The sequence below is a fragment of the Budorcas taxicolor genome, chromosome 1 (genome assembly GCF_023091745.1).
Source record: "Budorcas taxicolor isolate Tak-1 chromosome 1, Takin1.1, whole genome shotgun sequence".
In the NCBI taxonomy this organism is placed as follows: domain Eukaryota; kingdom Metazoa; phylum Chordata; class Mammalia; order Artiodactyla; family Bovidae; genus Budorcas; species Budorcas taxicolor.
This window is the reverse complement of record NC_068910.1, coordinates 102,252,003-102,268,622: the sequence shown is the minus strand read 5'-3', so window position 1 is coordinate 102,268,622 and position 16,620 is coordinate 102,252,003. Positions and strand designations below refer to the sequence as shown.

At 35.7% G+C, this 16,620-nt stretch overlaps 1 protein-coding gene across 1 annotated transcript in view; it reads right to left on the bottom strand.

Annotated features, from left to right (window-relative positions):
- The window catches only part of EPHA3 (EPH receptor A3), a 405,932-nt gene that overhangs the window by 58,135 nt on the left and 331,177 nt on the right, over nucleotides 1–16,620 (bottom strand). Inside the window, exons 8-10 of the mRNA XM_052649018.1 lie at nucleotides 6,602–6,704; nucleotides 5,830–5,897; nucleotides 185–310 (exon numbers count right to left, since the gene is read on the bottom strand). Of these exons, the coding sequence (XP_052504978.1) occupies nucleotides 185–310; nucleotides 5,830–5,897; nucleotides 6,602–6,704 (297 nt within the window). The remainder of the gene's footprint in view (nucleotides 1–184; nucleotides 311–5,829; nucleotides 5,898–6,601; nucleotides 6,705–16,620) is intronic.

Below are 16,620 nucleotides of genomic sequence, written 5' to 3'. Positions count from 1 at the left end.
CATTAAATACTCCTGCATTTATTTACTGCTTGCCTTTCATCATGAAATCAGAAAATGTCCCTTTTCAAAGCAGTATACCTGGACCTGAGAGTGTGAGCAATCAATCTCAGGCAGCATTCTTATGCATAGCTGTAAAGTTGTAATTAACATACTAGGTTGGCATGAGGATTACTGGGGTGCTTACCTGCTCCAACAACTTTGTCAATGGATATGTTGGTGGCATCTAATTCCTTAGCAAACTCATGAACTGCTTGGGTAGGGTCCTCATATGTGTGTGGGTCAACGTAAGTCCTGAGACCTGGAAGTTTTACTGTTTAAAGAAAGGAAGAAAGGCATTACTGTAGCTAGATATATAAAACCTTTACTGAGAAAGTTTTATCATAACATTATTAGTTTAAAAAAAATTCCCATGACATTAAATTTCATCAACCTTTGATTTATTCACAGACATTATCAGACAGAAAATTTAGACTAAATAAGTTGAACACTTTAAGAAAAAAAGTTCCTTGTAATGAAACAGAGAGAGGAGTTTTCTCTTTAAAATCTGTAGAAGGAAAATGAGGGGGTTCTTAAGAAGAGAAGAATGGTTTAGAATTTAGTCTGCCCAGCAATGACTACCTATAACAAGAGTGAGTGAATGCCTTCACACTATCACACATGTCTGATTCAACAAAGTGAAATAACCAAATATTTATTATAGTATTACATGTGACAATAAAGGAAAGTTTGTGAAATACTTTCATAAGGTGGGATAGCTGCTGTATAGATAAATTAATTAGAGGATATAAAATAACATGTTTTTTTTTCTGACACTGTTCTGCTATTACTAACAGTCATTCAAAATTCTCCACTTCAATTATAGATCTAAATTAAACTGTGAGTATGTGTATATATGGGCTTCCTTGGTGGGTCAATGGTAAAGAATCCACTTGCCAATGCAGGAGACACAGGAGACCATGGGTTCAATCCCTGAATGGAGAAGATCCCTGGAAGAAGAAATGTCAACCCACTCTAGTATTGTTGTCTGGAAAATCCCACGGATAGAGGAGCTTGGAGGGCTACAGTCCATGGGGTCACAGAGTCAGACATGACTGAGTACACAAGAGACAGAGCATCAGTTAACTGAAATCTTACTGTGTGGAGCTTTTCAACATGCGTCTATGCTAAGTCACTTCAGTTGTGTCCGATTGTTTGCGACCCTGCGGATCATAGCCCAGCAGGCTCCTCTATCCACGGGGTTCTCCAAGCAAGAACACTGGAGTGGGTTGCCACGTCCTCCTCAAGGGGATCTTCCTGAGCCAGGAATCAAACCCACATCTCTAAGTTTTCCCTAATTGGCAGGCAGGTTCTTTACCACTAGGGTCACCTGGGGAGGTGACCACCCAGCTTTTCAATATAGTTAGAGGCAATACAATTATTGTCTATAAGTTTAATAATGGTGCCAAAGAGCTAAATTCCAAACATAAATCATACTTATAGCTTATCAGATATAAACTTTCTTCATAGTTTAATCATTTTGAAGGTAGAAAATATTCACAATGTTCCAAATTAAAATTGCATAGACAAAAGATATAGGGGAATCATTTTGAATTTGACTTAATTTTAATGAAATTTCTATCATTTAGAAAAATAATTCACATTAGAAACAATTTGGAATGTTCAAGAAACTTTCTCTGAAAACTTTCTCTAAAATGGAAGCCTAAAATCTATTAAAGTACATAACACTAATGCTTTAACATTAAATAATAATATAATAAACTCCCATACTTTATGAACCAATATAACTGATTTTGATTTTAATTTTAGTAACATTGGTAAAATTATTTTAGCTAGGAAAGTGGACACTTTTTCTCTTATCACACTATATTATTGAAAGATTTTTTTTAACATCCTAAATTAGCAAATAAAATCAGACATTGTCTTTTCTGATACCACATTTTAGTAGAAAAATCCTAATGGCAAAATTACACCTGAACATTCTGGAATTTCTGAAGGTTTCTTTGAGTCAGTTTGGTAGTCCACATGAAACAGGTGTAGGGACTGTCATGAGAGCAATTGTTCCAGAGAGCCTTCAGCACAATGGCTGTTCAGCCAATGAGTCCAGGATTTCAGAATAAAGATTAAGAAATGATTAGTTTGCTAATCTACAGGATGACTCTGTGAATGCCATGTTATATCACATAATAATTTATGTTCCTGGGAAACTTCCATAGACATTTTGAGTAAAGAAATATAAAGCATAAGAATAAACGGATTATAAGAGAAATGGTGACTGGGAGAGATTGGAGGTAAAAACTATTTTCCTCAGCCTCTTCTTCAGATGCTCTTGAAGCAACAGGATAGGTATGAAAGGTGAGGGAGCACATGGAGAATTGAGCAGAAGATGGGTTAGTGACCCTCCTTCCTCTGCCTGGTGTTGACCCCCACCGCTGGAAAAGGGCAACCACTCTCCATCCAGGGGCAGAGTGTTGATAATTGAGATGACACTCATAGCTAGGGAGTCAACATTCACAAAAAAGGAGAAATAGTAAGTTTTTTGCCCTTGCTCTGGGCAAACTGTGAGTGGAGTTGCTTTGAAGTAAGAACTCTACTTTTCTGCAGTACAAAGAACATACTAGGCATAAGAGGAGGAAAGCTCTGAAAAATATGCTTTTCAAGTGCCTAACATTGAGTGCCTGTGATCGTAGTTATTTCCTAGAAAATGACAGAGCCTATTGCCATTATTAGTAACTTCATGTTAAGAAGGTTTATTCACAAATAGAAATATCCTTCGGTTTCCTGGAGACAGAATTTGAACTCAAAAATGCCCATTTCTTTGGAGCTCACACATCAGCTCGCATGCTTCTGCTGTTATTATAAACATTATTGCTTCCTATAAAAATAGACACTCTTTAGTACAGTGGTCTACTATTATTTATTATTACACTAGAACTATTTCTACATTATCAATACTAAAACATTTTACTGTTAAAACAAGCAAATGGATTTTCTTGCTTTGGGGTAAGGAAAACAGTAAAAGTAACCAAAGATTTAGTAAAAGATGTCAGGAAATGAAGTCTTCTTAGAAACTTTCTGTATAGTCATTTTGGTTACATTTTAAAGAAGACACATTAAATGGAGGCTAGAATATGTGACCATCCCGTTTTGATTTTCCCGCTAGTCATTTTAAGTTTGGGGACTAGTAAAGTAAGAAAATCTGGCATTCCCTTTCAAGGGAAATGGTAGCATTTTAAAAAATTACATGAAAAATATTTTTCTTTCTAGTAAACAGTTATAAATATTCCATCTTGCTGAATTTAAGGAAATCAACTTGGGAGATATTTACTGGCAAAATATGGATAGGGGGCTAAGGGATACAAATTACTGCATATGAATTAGGTAAGCAACAAAAATATATTGTTTAGCATAGAAACATAGTTATGGCCATTTACTCATAGTAACTTTTAATGGCATATGGTCTGTAAAAATCCTGAATAACTATGCTGCACATGTGAAATTAATATTGTAAATCAACTATAGATAAATTTAAAGATGGAATTACAAAGAAGATTTTAAAATGAATTGTTAGGAAGCATGTCTCAAACATTTTAAATAAGCACCAGCTTTAAACAGTCTTGAAAGTGTGCTTTAGAGTTACCATTCCATTCCTGTCAACCCTAGAGAGTATCCATATTACTAAATACTCTAAAAATTAAATAGTCATTCCTGTATAAAATCAATCAAATTCTTTGTGATTGATTAAAATCAAGTAAATGGCTTTTCTATCCACATGACATTTAGAGAAACAATACAAATATAAACACATACACACACATCTCCAAGAAAAATGGCCTGTTCACCATGGGAGCTCTGGCTGCTGATTTTTAACTGCCATCCCCAGAGGTTTCAAGAATCAGGGGATTCAGGATGCAAGCGCATAATCCCTTCACACCAATAATTAAGGGCAACACACAGAGTAACTGGGCTGTGTCAAGAAAACCAGATAATAAACACATGCACACGTGTTAAGCTGCACTACTTTACAGCTCGTTCTGTGCAAACACAGTAATTTACATTTCCATTTTACCAGCATGAGTTGCCCTAAGGATAGCAAAAAAGTAAAAAGGCCCAGGCGGAGAGGGCAAGGGGACAGGATCTTAGGAGGTGAAACACATTTCTTTCCTTTTGAAGCAATATTATAGGATTTGTAACAAGGCTGGAGGGAATGGTTCATAGCTAGAGCTTTTCAAAGTAATACCAAATAAATGGTCTGAAATAAACCAGCTGTAGCATTAAGACACAGAAAGTTTATGACAGGCATATAAGTTACTTTATGTCCTTAAAGCTAGGGCAAAACACATTTCGTTTTTGTTTGGCTATCATAAGTATATTGTGCATTTGAAGAAAATTAAAGCTTCAGCAAACTCCACCATAAAAACCAACAGCTAAAGCAGATTGGAGTCATAGAGGAACCTGCTTAAAATTGGCACACAGAAATTTATCAATGCTTCAAGTTTATGAGATTTATAATTCCTATATAAAGAACCAGATCAGTATGGCCTGCTCTAAAGACAGTATTTACATCCATTGTCCAGCTCAGATTAAGACCAACGTAATCCACAGGAATGCAACTGCTTTGACTAATTTATGCATGGTGAATGTGATGCAGTGTTTTGTGGGATCATGAAGGAAAAGCTAGATAAATATCCTGTAACTTGTTCATGTACTCTTTAAAAACCTTTGAGTTGCAAACCTAACTACTCTGGATTGAGATATTGATATTATATTATTGATATTGATTTTTTTGTGAATTATTTTATAATGAGATAGAAAAATCAAACAATGCTCTCTGTAAACTCTGCCTTTCTGTCCATCCTACTTTAACTTACATTTTGGAAAACAATTCTTTTTTTAAATCTACTATATGCTTCCTGCATGGTAACAACAGGTCATCAAGTTTTTACTGTAAAGTTACAACCTTTAGATGGAAGTTCAATGACTGATAGGAAGTATCACGTTGAACTGAAAGCATTTATAGAAGGCAACAGTGAATGCCAAAGAAAGTAATGCTTACAAGACTACATTAGTTACAGTGAGATTTTTGGAGAACATATAAGAATCAGTATAATCTTTGTACTAATTTCCATGAGGACATGCCACTGATTAGTAATTGCCACAATAAACTGAGCCATAGTTTGGAAAAGCAAAACACCTGGAATGATTTGTTTCACCACAGGAAAAAAAAAAAAAAAGAGTCTTTTTATTAGATATAAATACTTTGTTTCTTAAAAGAGTATTTCTTTTAAAGAATATTAAAAAAGAGACTAAATTGTTTGATATTAAAATAAGAGGGGAAAGCATTGACTTCCTTACCAATTGGATATCATATAACTCCAAAGTAAAGTTTATTCTCAAGGCTTTCTCCTGGTTGGTTGACAAAATGGAGTCAGGCATTTCACATAAACAAAGGTTGTTTATATTTACTTGGCAGTTAAGAAAGGAAAAAAGATTCCTATTTAGATTTCAGCAAATAACTAGTAATAAGGAAATTGAAGATACGCTTTGCCTTTCAGCCATGCAGAGCTGACTATAGTTATGTACTTCCCATCATGAGCATTATTTGAATATAAACCACCAGTTACCCTTCATGTTAGTTTAAGCATGCTGCAATACAGCACGTAAAAATTACTTGATGCATAGCCGTGGATTCCTTTCTCCATTTAAAATAAATGTAACTTGCTCAACCTTCTGAATTCTCTCTGTCAGGGGGAAGTTATCCAGTTTTAAGTCAACAACTGCTAAAACTGAAATGGTTAAAACCAAGTCACCAAACATAGTTTAGAAACTTACAGTGTCCATTCCCAAAATGAAGTCTTTTTTCATCTGCACCATGTTTTGACTTATGATAGCCACAGAACCTAGAGGTGAATCAAAGGAAAAGAACACAGAAAATAAATATACTGAAAACAATGATCTATGTTCAGAATGTGCAAAGCACACACACAAAAAGCATTTTCTATGAACAATTAAATGCTTTAGTGAAAGTTTAATGACTTCATATTTCCTAAATCCTCTAGAGAAAGCTTCTTTCTCTGGGGATCCTGGAAAGCTGCCTAATGAGGAGATATGGAGAGTAGCTTCCCCACTGTGCAGACTCCTTCAGTTCAGTTTTTATAATGGCCCTAGCAAGTGTTTATAGTATTTTTTTAAAACAACTGCTGTTAGAATGAATGGAGGGTAAAGTTTCCATTGTTAGTGATTAGTGCTGTGCAGTGTTACCAGTGTTCTGGGTGAGAAAGTGTCAGGGAAATCTGGGGTGTATTTGATGAGAGAAGTGATAATTGGAAAAAGAAAGTAAAAACTAAGAGTGAGGTCAGAAGAGAGAAGAGAAACGGTATGTTTTGGAGAGTGGGGCAAGAAATTAATGAGAAAAAAAAACAACTCAAAACTAAAGGTGGAGAATCAAAAGAAAGGGAGAAAAAAGAAAGATCTAGAATACAAGTGGAGACATTCTTATTTGTTAAAATACCTTATTGAGCAAACTCTTCAGAGTTTAGTGGCAATTGAGGGGAACAAGCAATGCAGTAATGAAAGTAAGTTGTAAAACAGATTGTGAACGCACCTCCCAATCAAAACATAGGTGACGACTGTGAGGAGAATAATTGCTACCGCCGCTGAAATGGCAATCATTACCACTTGGCTATTTTCACCAGAGATGGAGAAAGCTGTGAGGTTGGAGAGAAAACAATAAGAAAAAACTAGGCATTGACAGAGCATAGCTAACCTTTCCCTGAAAAAGTTGATCAATTAAGTCATATTTATTCTGCTTTTACATGCAAGATGGCTTGCTGTCTAATACAACGTAAAAAGAATTCTTCATCTAGTGTAGACATTTTGTATAATTTTACTTGAAGTTTCTGATTAATAAGAATAAATACTCTGTTTTCATGGTATGAAATGCTCACAACTAGTTGAGCACCTACTGCATGAAACATGTGAACTAGTTTTCTCTATACTCATTGGCAAGAGGCTCATCAGATAAACAGAAATCATCAGAGAAATCCAGGGGATAGTTCAAGTTTCCCAGAATGAAATTATAAAAACTTTCTCATTAGTTTGCTTAGTCTCTAACATCTGCATTTATTTAAAAGATGGTATAATACCTGTCCTATGGACCCAACAATTTGTCCTCACCAACAAATTGTTCCTGTCCCTGTATTTCCTACCTTAGCAAATGGCCCATCACTCATTCACTCACCAACACCAGGTATTAGCAAATGTTCTCCAGGAGCCAAATCTGGCCTGCCATCAGTTTTTGTATAGCTCAGAAACTCAGAACAACTTATATTTTTTAATGGTTGTAACAGGTCAAGAGAAGATTTTGTGATATGAGAAAATTATATGAAATTCAAACTTCGGTGTCCATAAATAAAATTGCATTGGAGTACAGCCACATTCATTTATTTGTTCATTGTGTATGGCAGCTTGTATGCTAAAATTAGTGAAGTTGTATAGGAGCAACAGAGATTGTATGTACACTAAGCCTAAAATATTTATTTTCTAGCCTCTTACAGAAAAAGTTTACTGACCCATGACTAAACCAATGCTTCTCTAACTTTGTTATTCATTTGCTATTGTGTCCAACTCTTTGTGACTCCATGGACTGCAGCACACCAGACTTCTGTGTCCTTCACTATCTCCCAGGGTTTGCTCTCTAACTTATTCACATAAATCACTTGAGGATCTTTTGAAGAAAGTAGTTTCAGGTGGTCTGGAGTGGGGACTGAAACTGTGCATATCTTATGAGCTCCTAGTAATGCTGATGCTGCTGATTTTAGACCACAACATTTTAAGTAACCAAGATGTAGGCCATAAATATAAAGTCACCTGTCCTCTCCCTCTCCTGATTATTCTGCATCCAATTAATCATGAAATTCTTTTAAATATTTTAGTTTCTGTCTTCATTTCTTTTCTGGATAACAATAAAAAAATTCCCAACTGATCTCTATTTGCAGGCCCTGCCTATATTAGCTGGCCACCAGAGTATTCCTGCTAAACCATGAGTTTGATTATGTCATTCTTATGCATAAAAGTTTTGCAGGGCTCTTTGTCACTTTCTGGATAAAATGTGTGTATTCCATTTAGGATCTGTTCTCTGTCTAAATCCCTAGCCTTATCTGCTAACAAAATCCATAAACATTCTAATCTCTATATTTTCTAAAATATGCACCCTTCCTGGAACATTCCCTCTCATAGACTCATACTTTAACGTTTATTGTTTTTATATTTATAAATGCTGATTAAACAAATAAATGAGTTGGGTATCAAAAGAAGAGCTTAGAAGAGACGTTAAGTTGTATTATCACCTCTTCAGAAGCCAAGGTCACATCTTGAGCCTGATGAAAATCTAAGGCTGAGAGATTTTCTCCAAAATACTTCAATTTAGGAAATAGTTAAATGATGCAAATTAAAAAAAAAAAAAAAACATGGCAGATAGACTATTAGAAGTTTTCTAAACATCTGAAAAAAAAAAAAAAGAACTGAGTGTGGTAGGATGGTATACTCATAATATAAACTGTTGCAAGCACTTTATTCTTTCAACCAGAAAACTATTGTTTATACTTTCATGGCAGTCGTGGGAGTGCCTGCTAGGGTCTCTCTACTGCCAAGCCTGCAGTGGGCAGACAGCCTCCAGCTGCTGCACCTTCAGTATTCACTGCAGTCACACTCTCCTCAATGACTAAACATGGCAAGGGTACTGGAGCCAGGCTGCTTGTGCCCCATGCGTGACTCCTGCCAAGGGTGATCTTCATTCTGGGGCCCACCATTAGCTTGGTGAGACTCTCGGAGCTGCGTTGCTTTCTGAGGCTCATTATCCTGAACTCTCTGCTTTCTCTCTGTCCTCATAGATGGCTGACCTACATCTCAGTCTGAGGCTCTGCTTGGCCATATCTGCTCCTCCTGTTCTATTTTTCATCTGTTTCCCTTCCCTTCCCTCCCCGAAACTCTTGTAATTCTACCATAGTATCTGCTTTCCAGAAAACCTGAACTGATGCATCCCTATCCATTGGCTATACATCATGAGTCATTTGTAAAATAACTTAACCTTGTAAATCAATAATTTTCCATGAACATATAATAATCACTTTATCTCATGCTTTGGTAAATTTTATCCAGTTTATAAAATAAAGGTCAGTGAAGCTGGGAGAGTAAACATGACAGAAAAAAAGAATTTTCTTTCCATCAAAGACAGGATTAAACTTGACCCCTCTACAATTCCCTCTAGTTCTCAATATAGATAAATCCCAGAGACTATCTGAAAGTGCATAACCAAATCGGATTATTTTGTGCTGGAAATTGGCAAACATTTGAAAGAATAATATTGATTAAATGTGTGTGATAGAGTTGTCTAATAATTTTATGTGGCATACTGTCAACAATCTATATCTATTATAATTCTTAGAAATTTAGTTTGACTATGTTTCTGACAGCAACCTGCTCCCCCTGTTTCTAGTCTCTTCCCATTTTCGTCCATCCTACACACGCTGTCCACTGTCTTTCCCCAAGGAAGACTGGTGAGGAGTACATTCTCAAGAGCCTGAATGCCCGGCTTTGCACCAATTTGCTATGTGATGTAATATCATTGTTGTAAGGATTAAAGGAGTTAATACAAGTTAAATACTGGAACAGTGCTAAACACATAATAGGGATTTAATAAATCTATTTTTGTTATTTCATTTTCCTTGTAAAGAACTGGAAAAAGTACTCCATATCTTACAAAATTACATATGATAGTCTAATTTTGATATACAAAGTTCTTTATATAATGGTTCCACTCTACTTTTATCAGGCGTTCTTAATAACCCCTAAAAATAGGGTCCAAGAGATTAAAGTTGCTGCATACCCATTCATTAGAAACAACGAAAAGACAGTATGAAGCATTTAGCAGTGCTGACTGAACTGTCCCTAGGCCAATTTTCTTGAATAGTAATATCCAGTAAGATCCTCCAACGCCAAAACTCAGCTTTATCCCACATATTTTTGTTCCACAAATTCCTTGGATGTTCAAATTACGTACTATACATTTAAACACAACACACAGTGCCTGCTATACTGCTATACCAGGTGATATTTTAAGTACTTGATAAACATCAATTAACTTAATATAAAAACCATATGGAGTCATGCACAGTGATCTTTCCCAGTTTTCAGACAGGGAAACAAAGACATTGAAAACTGAAGTGGCGTGTCGAGGTCATCCTAACGTGTGTCAGTTTACTCCAGGGTCCTTTTTCTTAACGCCTGCACTGTGCCTTCCTTTCTTAGTCACAAAGCACACACTCTAGATTCAGTTTCTGCCCACAGAGTTTCTAAAATATTAGAGTGTCAGTGTTCTCAAACATGCCACACTGTTTCATAATGTCTAGATGTCTTGATTTGGTGCATGCTACCTTTGTTCTATGAAAGTTCTTTTACTCACATATACTCTAAGTTTTCTGTGGATCTTAGCATAACTTTCTTTCTTTCTTCTTAATGTGCAATAGCAACACTGGATTAGTAATCCAAAATCTGGAGACTCTAGGCTCATTGACTTTACTTACTAGCTATGCAATCTTAGGAGGAAAAAAAAATGAACTCTGTGTCCTAGACCACAGATAAAAATAAATAATAGTATCTAAATAGCTTACAGAATAGGATCAAATCGCATGTTTATGAGAATGTTTTACATACTGTCAGAAAAATACACGGGTTCTAGAATCAGACCCATAATTTACCAATTGTGAAACTTTAGAAAACTTACTTAACTTTTCTAAACCTCAGTTTTCTCTTCTGTAAAACGATGATAATAAATGTAAAGCTGCTGCTGCTGCTAAGTCACTTCAGTGGTGTCCGACTCTGTGCGACCCCATAGACCGCAGCCCACCAGGGTCCCCGTACATAAATAATGTGTGTTAGTTGCTCAGTCTTGTCTGACTTTGTGACCCCATGGACTACAGCCATCCAGGCTCCTTCGTTTGTGGAATTCTTCAGGCAAGAATACTGGAGTGGGGTAGCTATACCCTTCTCCAAGGATCTTTCCAACCCAGGGATTGAACCAGGGTCTGCCCCATTTCAGGCAGATTCTTTGACCTGATAGTAAGAAACTTTAAAGCACTTAGGAAAATATATGCTCTGCTGAGCCTCCGTATGGTTATGGTAAACCAAGATAAAAAAATACTAACTAAATTCCAGGTAAAAGTACACTATGTTCTACTAAGAAACATTTACATGTCTTATGAGTAAAACTTTATAATTAAAAATAATAAAAACTAGAATAAGCAATATACTGTTAATTTCAAGCAGGAGACATTTTTTACATCTTCTAAATATCAATCTGTAATAAATAAGAAAAATCCTTAGAGTTCTTATGAAGATATCATTTTGATTTAAAAAATGAAGTGAGAGTTTTGATTTTTTTTCTTTTTTTCCCTAAGACAAAAGGTAATGTTTAAATCTATATTTACTTATTTTTAAACTCTGGAATAAATTTATAGTAAAATAGTAAGAGTGAATGGATTAAAAGAAATCAAACTGTGCAATTGAAAGATTTTTATAAATGGTGGAGGGTATTAAAAAAGTTCTCTTTGTAGCTTCTTTTGATCTGATCTATCAATCAATGGAAATATAGCAAATATGAAACTTGTTTGCAAAAGTTCTAAGAATCTCATTGTTAAATGGGATATTTCTTAAACCTCAGACACTGATGCCTCATTAGAAGATCATGCATAACATGACCACAGCTCTATCTGTGGTACATTTGGAATCACATTACAATTGTAGAATTTGTGGTTGGTTTTGCAAATTTGCTTATCAGATAGGGTTAACTGCTAATTAAGAATGTGTGAGGTTAGACTGGTGTTCCAAACTACGCATTAATATAATACAGATTTATCTAATGGTGTTCTGCACCTCCTGCTCCTCAATATGCCTAGTTTGTAACACACTATATAATAAATATTTGATTTTTATAGTTCTGTGATTTGTGATCTCTCTTGTTAAAGCAAATATTCATTTTGGTGTTGTTAATGCCAATAACTGTTTAAAAGTTTGAAAAAATTCAATCTACAGTCATTTCAAAATGAGGAACTTACTTTGTGGCATTTAAAATTTATAAAAAGATTTAGAACTGCAAATTTTAAATTGCAATTATATTTTATTATTGTGGCATCTAAAATTTTAAATTTGTTTTAAACCTCTTCATGGAGGTTTGGACTTTAACGGTATTTTGCATCACCTTGTTTTTATGTCCTCAAAGGGTGATTTCTCCGTGTTTATTCCATCACAGGAAGATTAGGCGAGGTCTACCATACAGACTGGAGAAGGCGATGGCACCCCACTCCAGTACTCTTGTCTGGAAAATCCCATGGACGGAGGAGCCTGGTAGGCTGCAGTCCACGGGGTCACGAAGAGTCAGACACGACTGAGTGACCTCACTTTCACTTTTCACTTTCATGCATTGGAAAAGGAAATGGCAACCCACTCCAGTGTTCTTGCCTGGTGAATCCCAGGGACGGCAGAGCCTGGTGGGCTGCCGTCTATGGGGTCGCACAGAGTTGGACACGACTGAAGCGACTTAGCAGCAGCAACGTACAGACTCCATAACTGAGACTTGAATCCCCTTCGCTACCCAAGGGGGATTGGTTCCAGGACCGTCTATAGATACCAAAATTTAAGTATGCTAAAGTCCCTTTTATAAATTGGTGTAGTATTTACATATAACTTAAACACATCCTGCCTTATACATTGAAGCATCTCTAGATTACTAATAATAGATAATAAAAATTAATGCAATGTAAATGGCTGCTGGATTGCCATAAATTAAAGTTGTGCTTTTTGGAATTTTCTGGAATTTTTTTGCATATATATATATATGTATATATATATATATATGTTATATAAAAAGTTTATTGAAGTACAGTCTAGTGGATTTACAATGCTGTATTAATTAATTTCTGCTGTACAACAAAGTGGCAGTTATACATATATATTCTTTTTCAAATTCTTTCCTATTCTATTCCACTATGGTTTATCACAAGATATTAAATATTGCTGCTGTTACTGTACAGTTGCTCAGTCTTGTCCAATTTTTTGTGACCCCATGGACTGCAGCAGGCCAGGCTTCCCTGTCTTCACCATTCCCGGAGCTTGCTCAAGCTCATGTCCCCTGAATTGGTGATGTCATCCCCCCATCTCATCCTTTGTCATCCCCTTCTCCTTGTGCCTTCAATCTTTCCCAGAATCAGGGTTTTTTTCAATAAGTTGGTTCTTCCCATAGTGTTGGAGTTCAGCTTCAGCATCAGTCCTTCCAATAAATATTCAGGGTTGAATTCCTTTAGGATTGACTGGTTTGATCTCCTTGCGGTCCCTGGGACTCTCAAGAGTCTTCTCCAATACTGCAGTTCAAAGGCATCAATTCTTTGACACTCAGCCTTTTTTATTGCCCCACTCTCACATACATACATGACTACTGGAAAAACCATAGCTTTGATTATATGGAACTTAGTAGGCAAAGTAATGTCTCTGCTTTTAAATTCATTTTCTAGGTTTCTCATTGCTTTTCTTCCAAAGAGCATCTTTAATTTCATGGTTGTAGTTACTGTCCACAGTGATTTTGGAACCCAAGAAAATAAAGTCTGCCTCTGCTTCCAGTTTTTCCCCATCTATTTGCCATGAAGTAATGGGACCAGATGCCATGATCTTCATTTTTTAAATGCTGAGTTTTAAGCCAGCATTTTACTTCCTTGTTCATATTTGGCAAGAGGCTCTTTAATTCCTCTTTGCTTTCTGCCACAATGGTGGTGTCATCTGCATATCTCAGGTTATTGATATTTCTCCCTTCAATCGTTATTCCAGTTTGTGCTTCATCAAGCCTGGCATTTCACATGATGTACTCTGCATGTAAGTTAAATAAGCAGGGCAACAATATACAGCCTTGACGTATTCCTTTCCTAATTTGGAACCAGTCAATTGTAAGTAATTGTAATTGTGTGGTAGTTTGAACATTCTTTGGCATTGCCCTTCCTTGGGATTTGAATGAAAACTGATATTTTCCAATCCTGTGGCCACTGCTGAGTTTTTCAAATTTGCTGGCATATTGAGTGCAGCACTTTCACAGCATCATCTGCTAGGTTTTGAAGTAGCTCAGCTGGAATTCCACCACTTCATTAATTTTGCTAGCAGTATTTCTTCCTACGCCCCCCTTGACTTCACACTCCAGGATGTCTGGCTCTGTGTGAGTGACCACACCATTGTGGCTATCTGGGTCATTAAGATCTTTTTTGTATATTTCTTCTGGGTATTCTTGTGACCTCTTCTTAATATCTTCTGCTTCTGTTAGGTCCACACTGTTTCTGTCCTTTATTGGGCCTATCTTTGCATGAAATGCTCCCTTGGCATCTCTAATTTTCTTGAAGAGATCTCTAGTGTTTCCCATTCTATTATTTTCATCTTTTCCTTTGCATTGTTCATTTAGGAAGGCTTTCTTATGTCTCCTTGCTCTTCTCTCGAACTTTGCATTCAAATGGATATATCTTTCCTTTTCTCCTTTGCCTTTAGCTTCTCTTCTTTTCAGCTATTTGTAAGTCCTCCTGAGACAACCACTGTGTCTTTTTGCATTTCTTTTCTTGGGGATGGGGATGGCCTCCTGTTCTATGTCACGAACCTCAGCCCATAGTTCTTCAGGCACTGTGTCTATCAGACCTAATCCCTTGAATCAATTTGTCACTTTCACTATATAATCATAAGGGATTTGATTTAGTTTATAGCTGAATGGCCTATTGGTTTTCCCTATGTTTTTCAATTTAAGTCTGAATTTTGCAACTAGGAGTTCATGATCTGAGCCACAGTCACTCCTGGTCTTGTTTTTGCAGATTATACAGAGCTTTCCTATTTTTGGCTGCATAGACTATAATTAATCTGATTTCAGTATTGACCATCGGGTGATATTCATGTGTACAGTCATCTCTTGTGTTTTTTGAAGAGGGTATTTGCTATGACCAGTGTATTTTCTTGGCAAAACTCAGTTTCCCTTTGTCCTGCTTCATTTTGTACTCCAACGCCAAACTTGCCTGCTACTCCAGATATCCCTTGACTTTCTCCTTTTGTACACTTTTGATTCAAGGTTGTTTGGATCTGTGAATGTGGAACCCATCTATCTTGAGGGCCAACTGTGTAGATTTATGTTTTTGAGGATGGCAGCACCCCTTTGAGTAGAGGAATTGTCATGTTTCAGCTGTGAGCTCATGAATTCTAACGCTAGGTTCTCATACCTTGCAGAAGGTAGAGCTAGTTATTATAAGTAGCATTTCTAATTGTCTGACAAAAAGTGTGTCATAAAATATTTATTTTATCATGTTAACTTAAACAGCTTTTATAATTTTTGTTAATCTTGAATATTTCTATGAAACATGAAATTTGGGCATAAAATACTACCATACCAGTAACAATGTAACTTTGTATCATGAATCAAATATTTACAAAATAGGAAATATAGATATGGAGAGAAAAGGCACTTTGGAACTGTCAAAAGAGATTACTGGGTTTCATTTCAGTTGTATGCTGGGCATTGTCAGACTCTCCCTTGATAATCTGTTTCTAAAGAGTGTTCATCTTTGTCTTTCTAGCCTGTTTTACAACTGTGAAATTAGTTCTAAGTAAAAAACTAAGAATAGTTATATACAGTATATAATTTTTCTCATTACAATTAAAATGATTCATTATCTAGAGATACGACTGGTTTATGTTAGAAAAGATGACCTCAATCATTATATTTAGTATCCTATAGTATATTAACCAGATTTGGATTAACCAGTTTATGTAAGTTTTCCTGATGGTCTACACTCATACACACAAACAGACACAAACATACAAATATGTATGTATATGTATATATGCATTTGTTCTTCATATTTCCCTTTAAATCTGTTTAATTTGTTACTAACTTCTTCATTAATAAGGTAAATTAAATCTTTAGCCTGTGTTCATTTTAATTAATATTGTAGCCATGATTTTATCTTTTTAAAATTATATTTTAGTTGAGGTTTTTTCTAATATGAAGCAAATGCATTTGAAGAAAAGCAGAATGCTATTGGGAAAATGTTTGCCAGTTTTATAAATTTAGAGTCAGACACACAAGACTATCCAAATTACTTGTGAATGTGAATGAGGTGATGAATGAAGTTTAGATATCCTTAATCTCCAAATGATTCTAGATCCATGAGAGTTAAAACAATATTAAGTTCCTCATGGATCATCAAGTTTCTTTTTTTATAGTTTATTGAACCATGCAATGAACCTGTAATATCTGAATTAAGAGGAACTTTAATAAAATATCCATATTATGTAATGTTCCTCAAAGAAATTTATGTCCAATAGAAGATTAGAAGCATTCCAGGCATTAGAATATGTTCCATTTATAAAAGAGAAAAAAAAAACACAAAAAAGATATACACTTTCACAAGCACAAGTATACATATACAATGCTATGCAAAAGTATTCAATGTTCCCCAAGCAATAGTGAAGGACAGTGGAGCCTGGCATGCAGCGGTGCATGGGGTAGCAAAGAGTCAGACACGACTTAACGACTGAACAACAAGAAGAAGC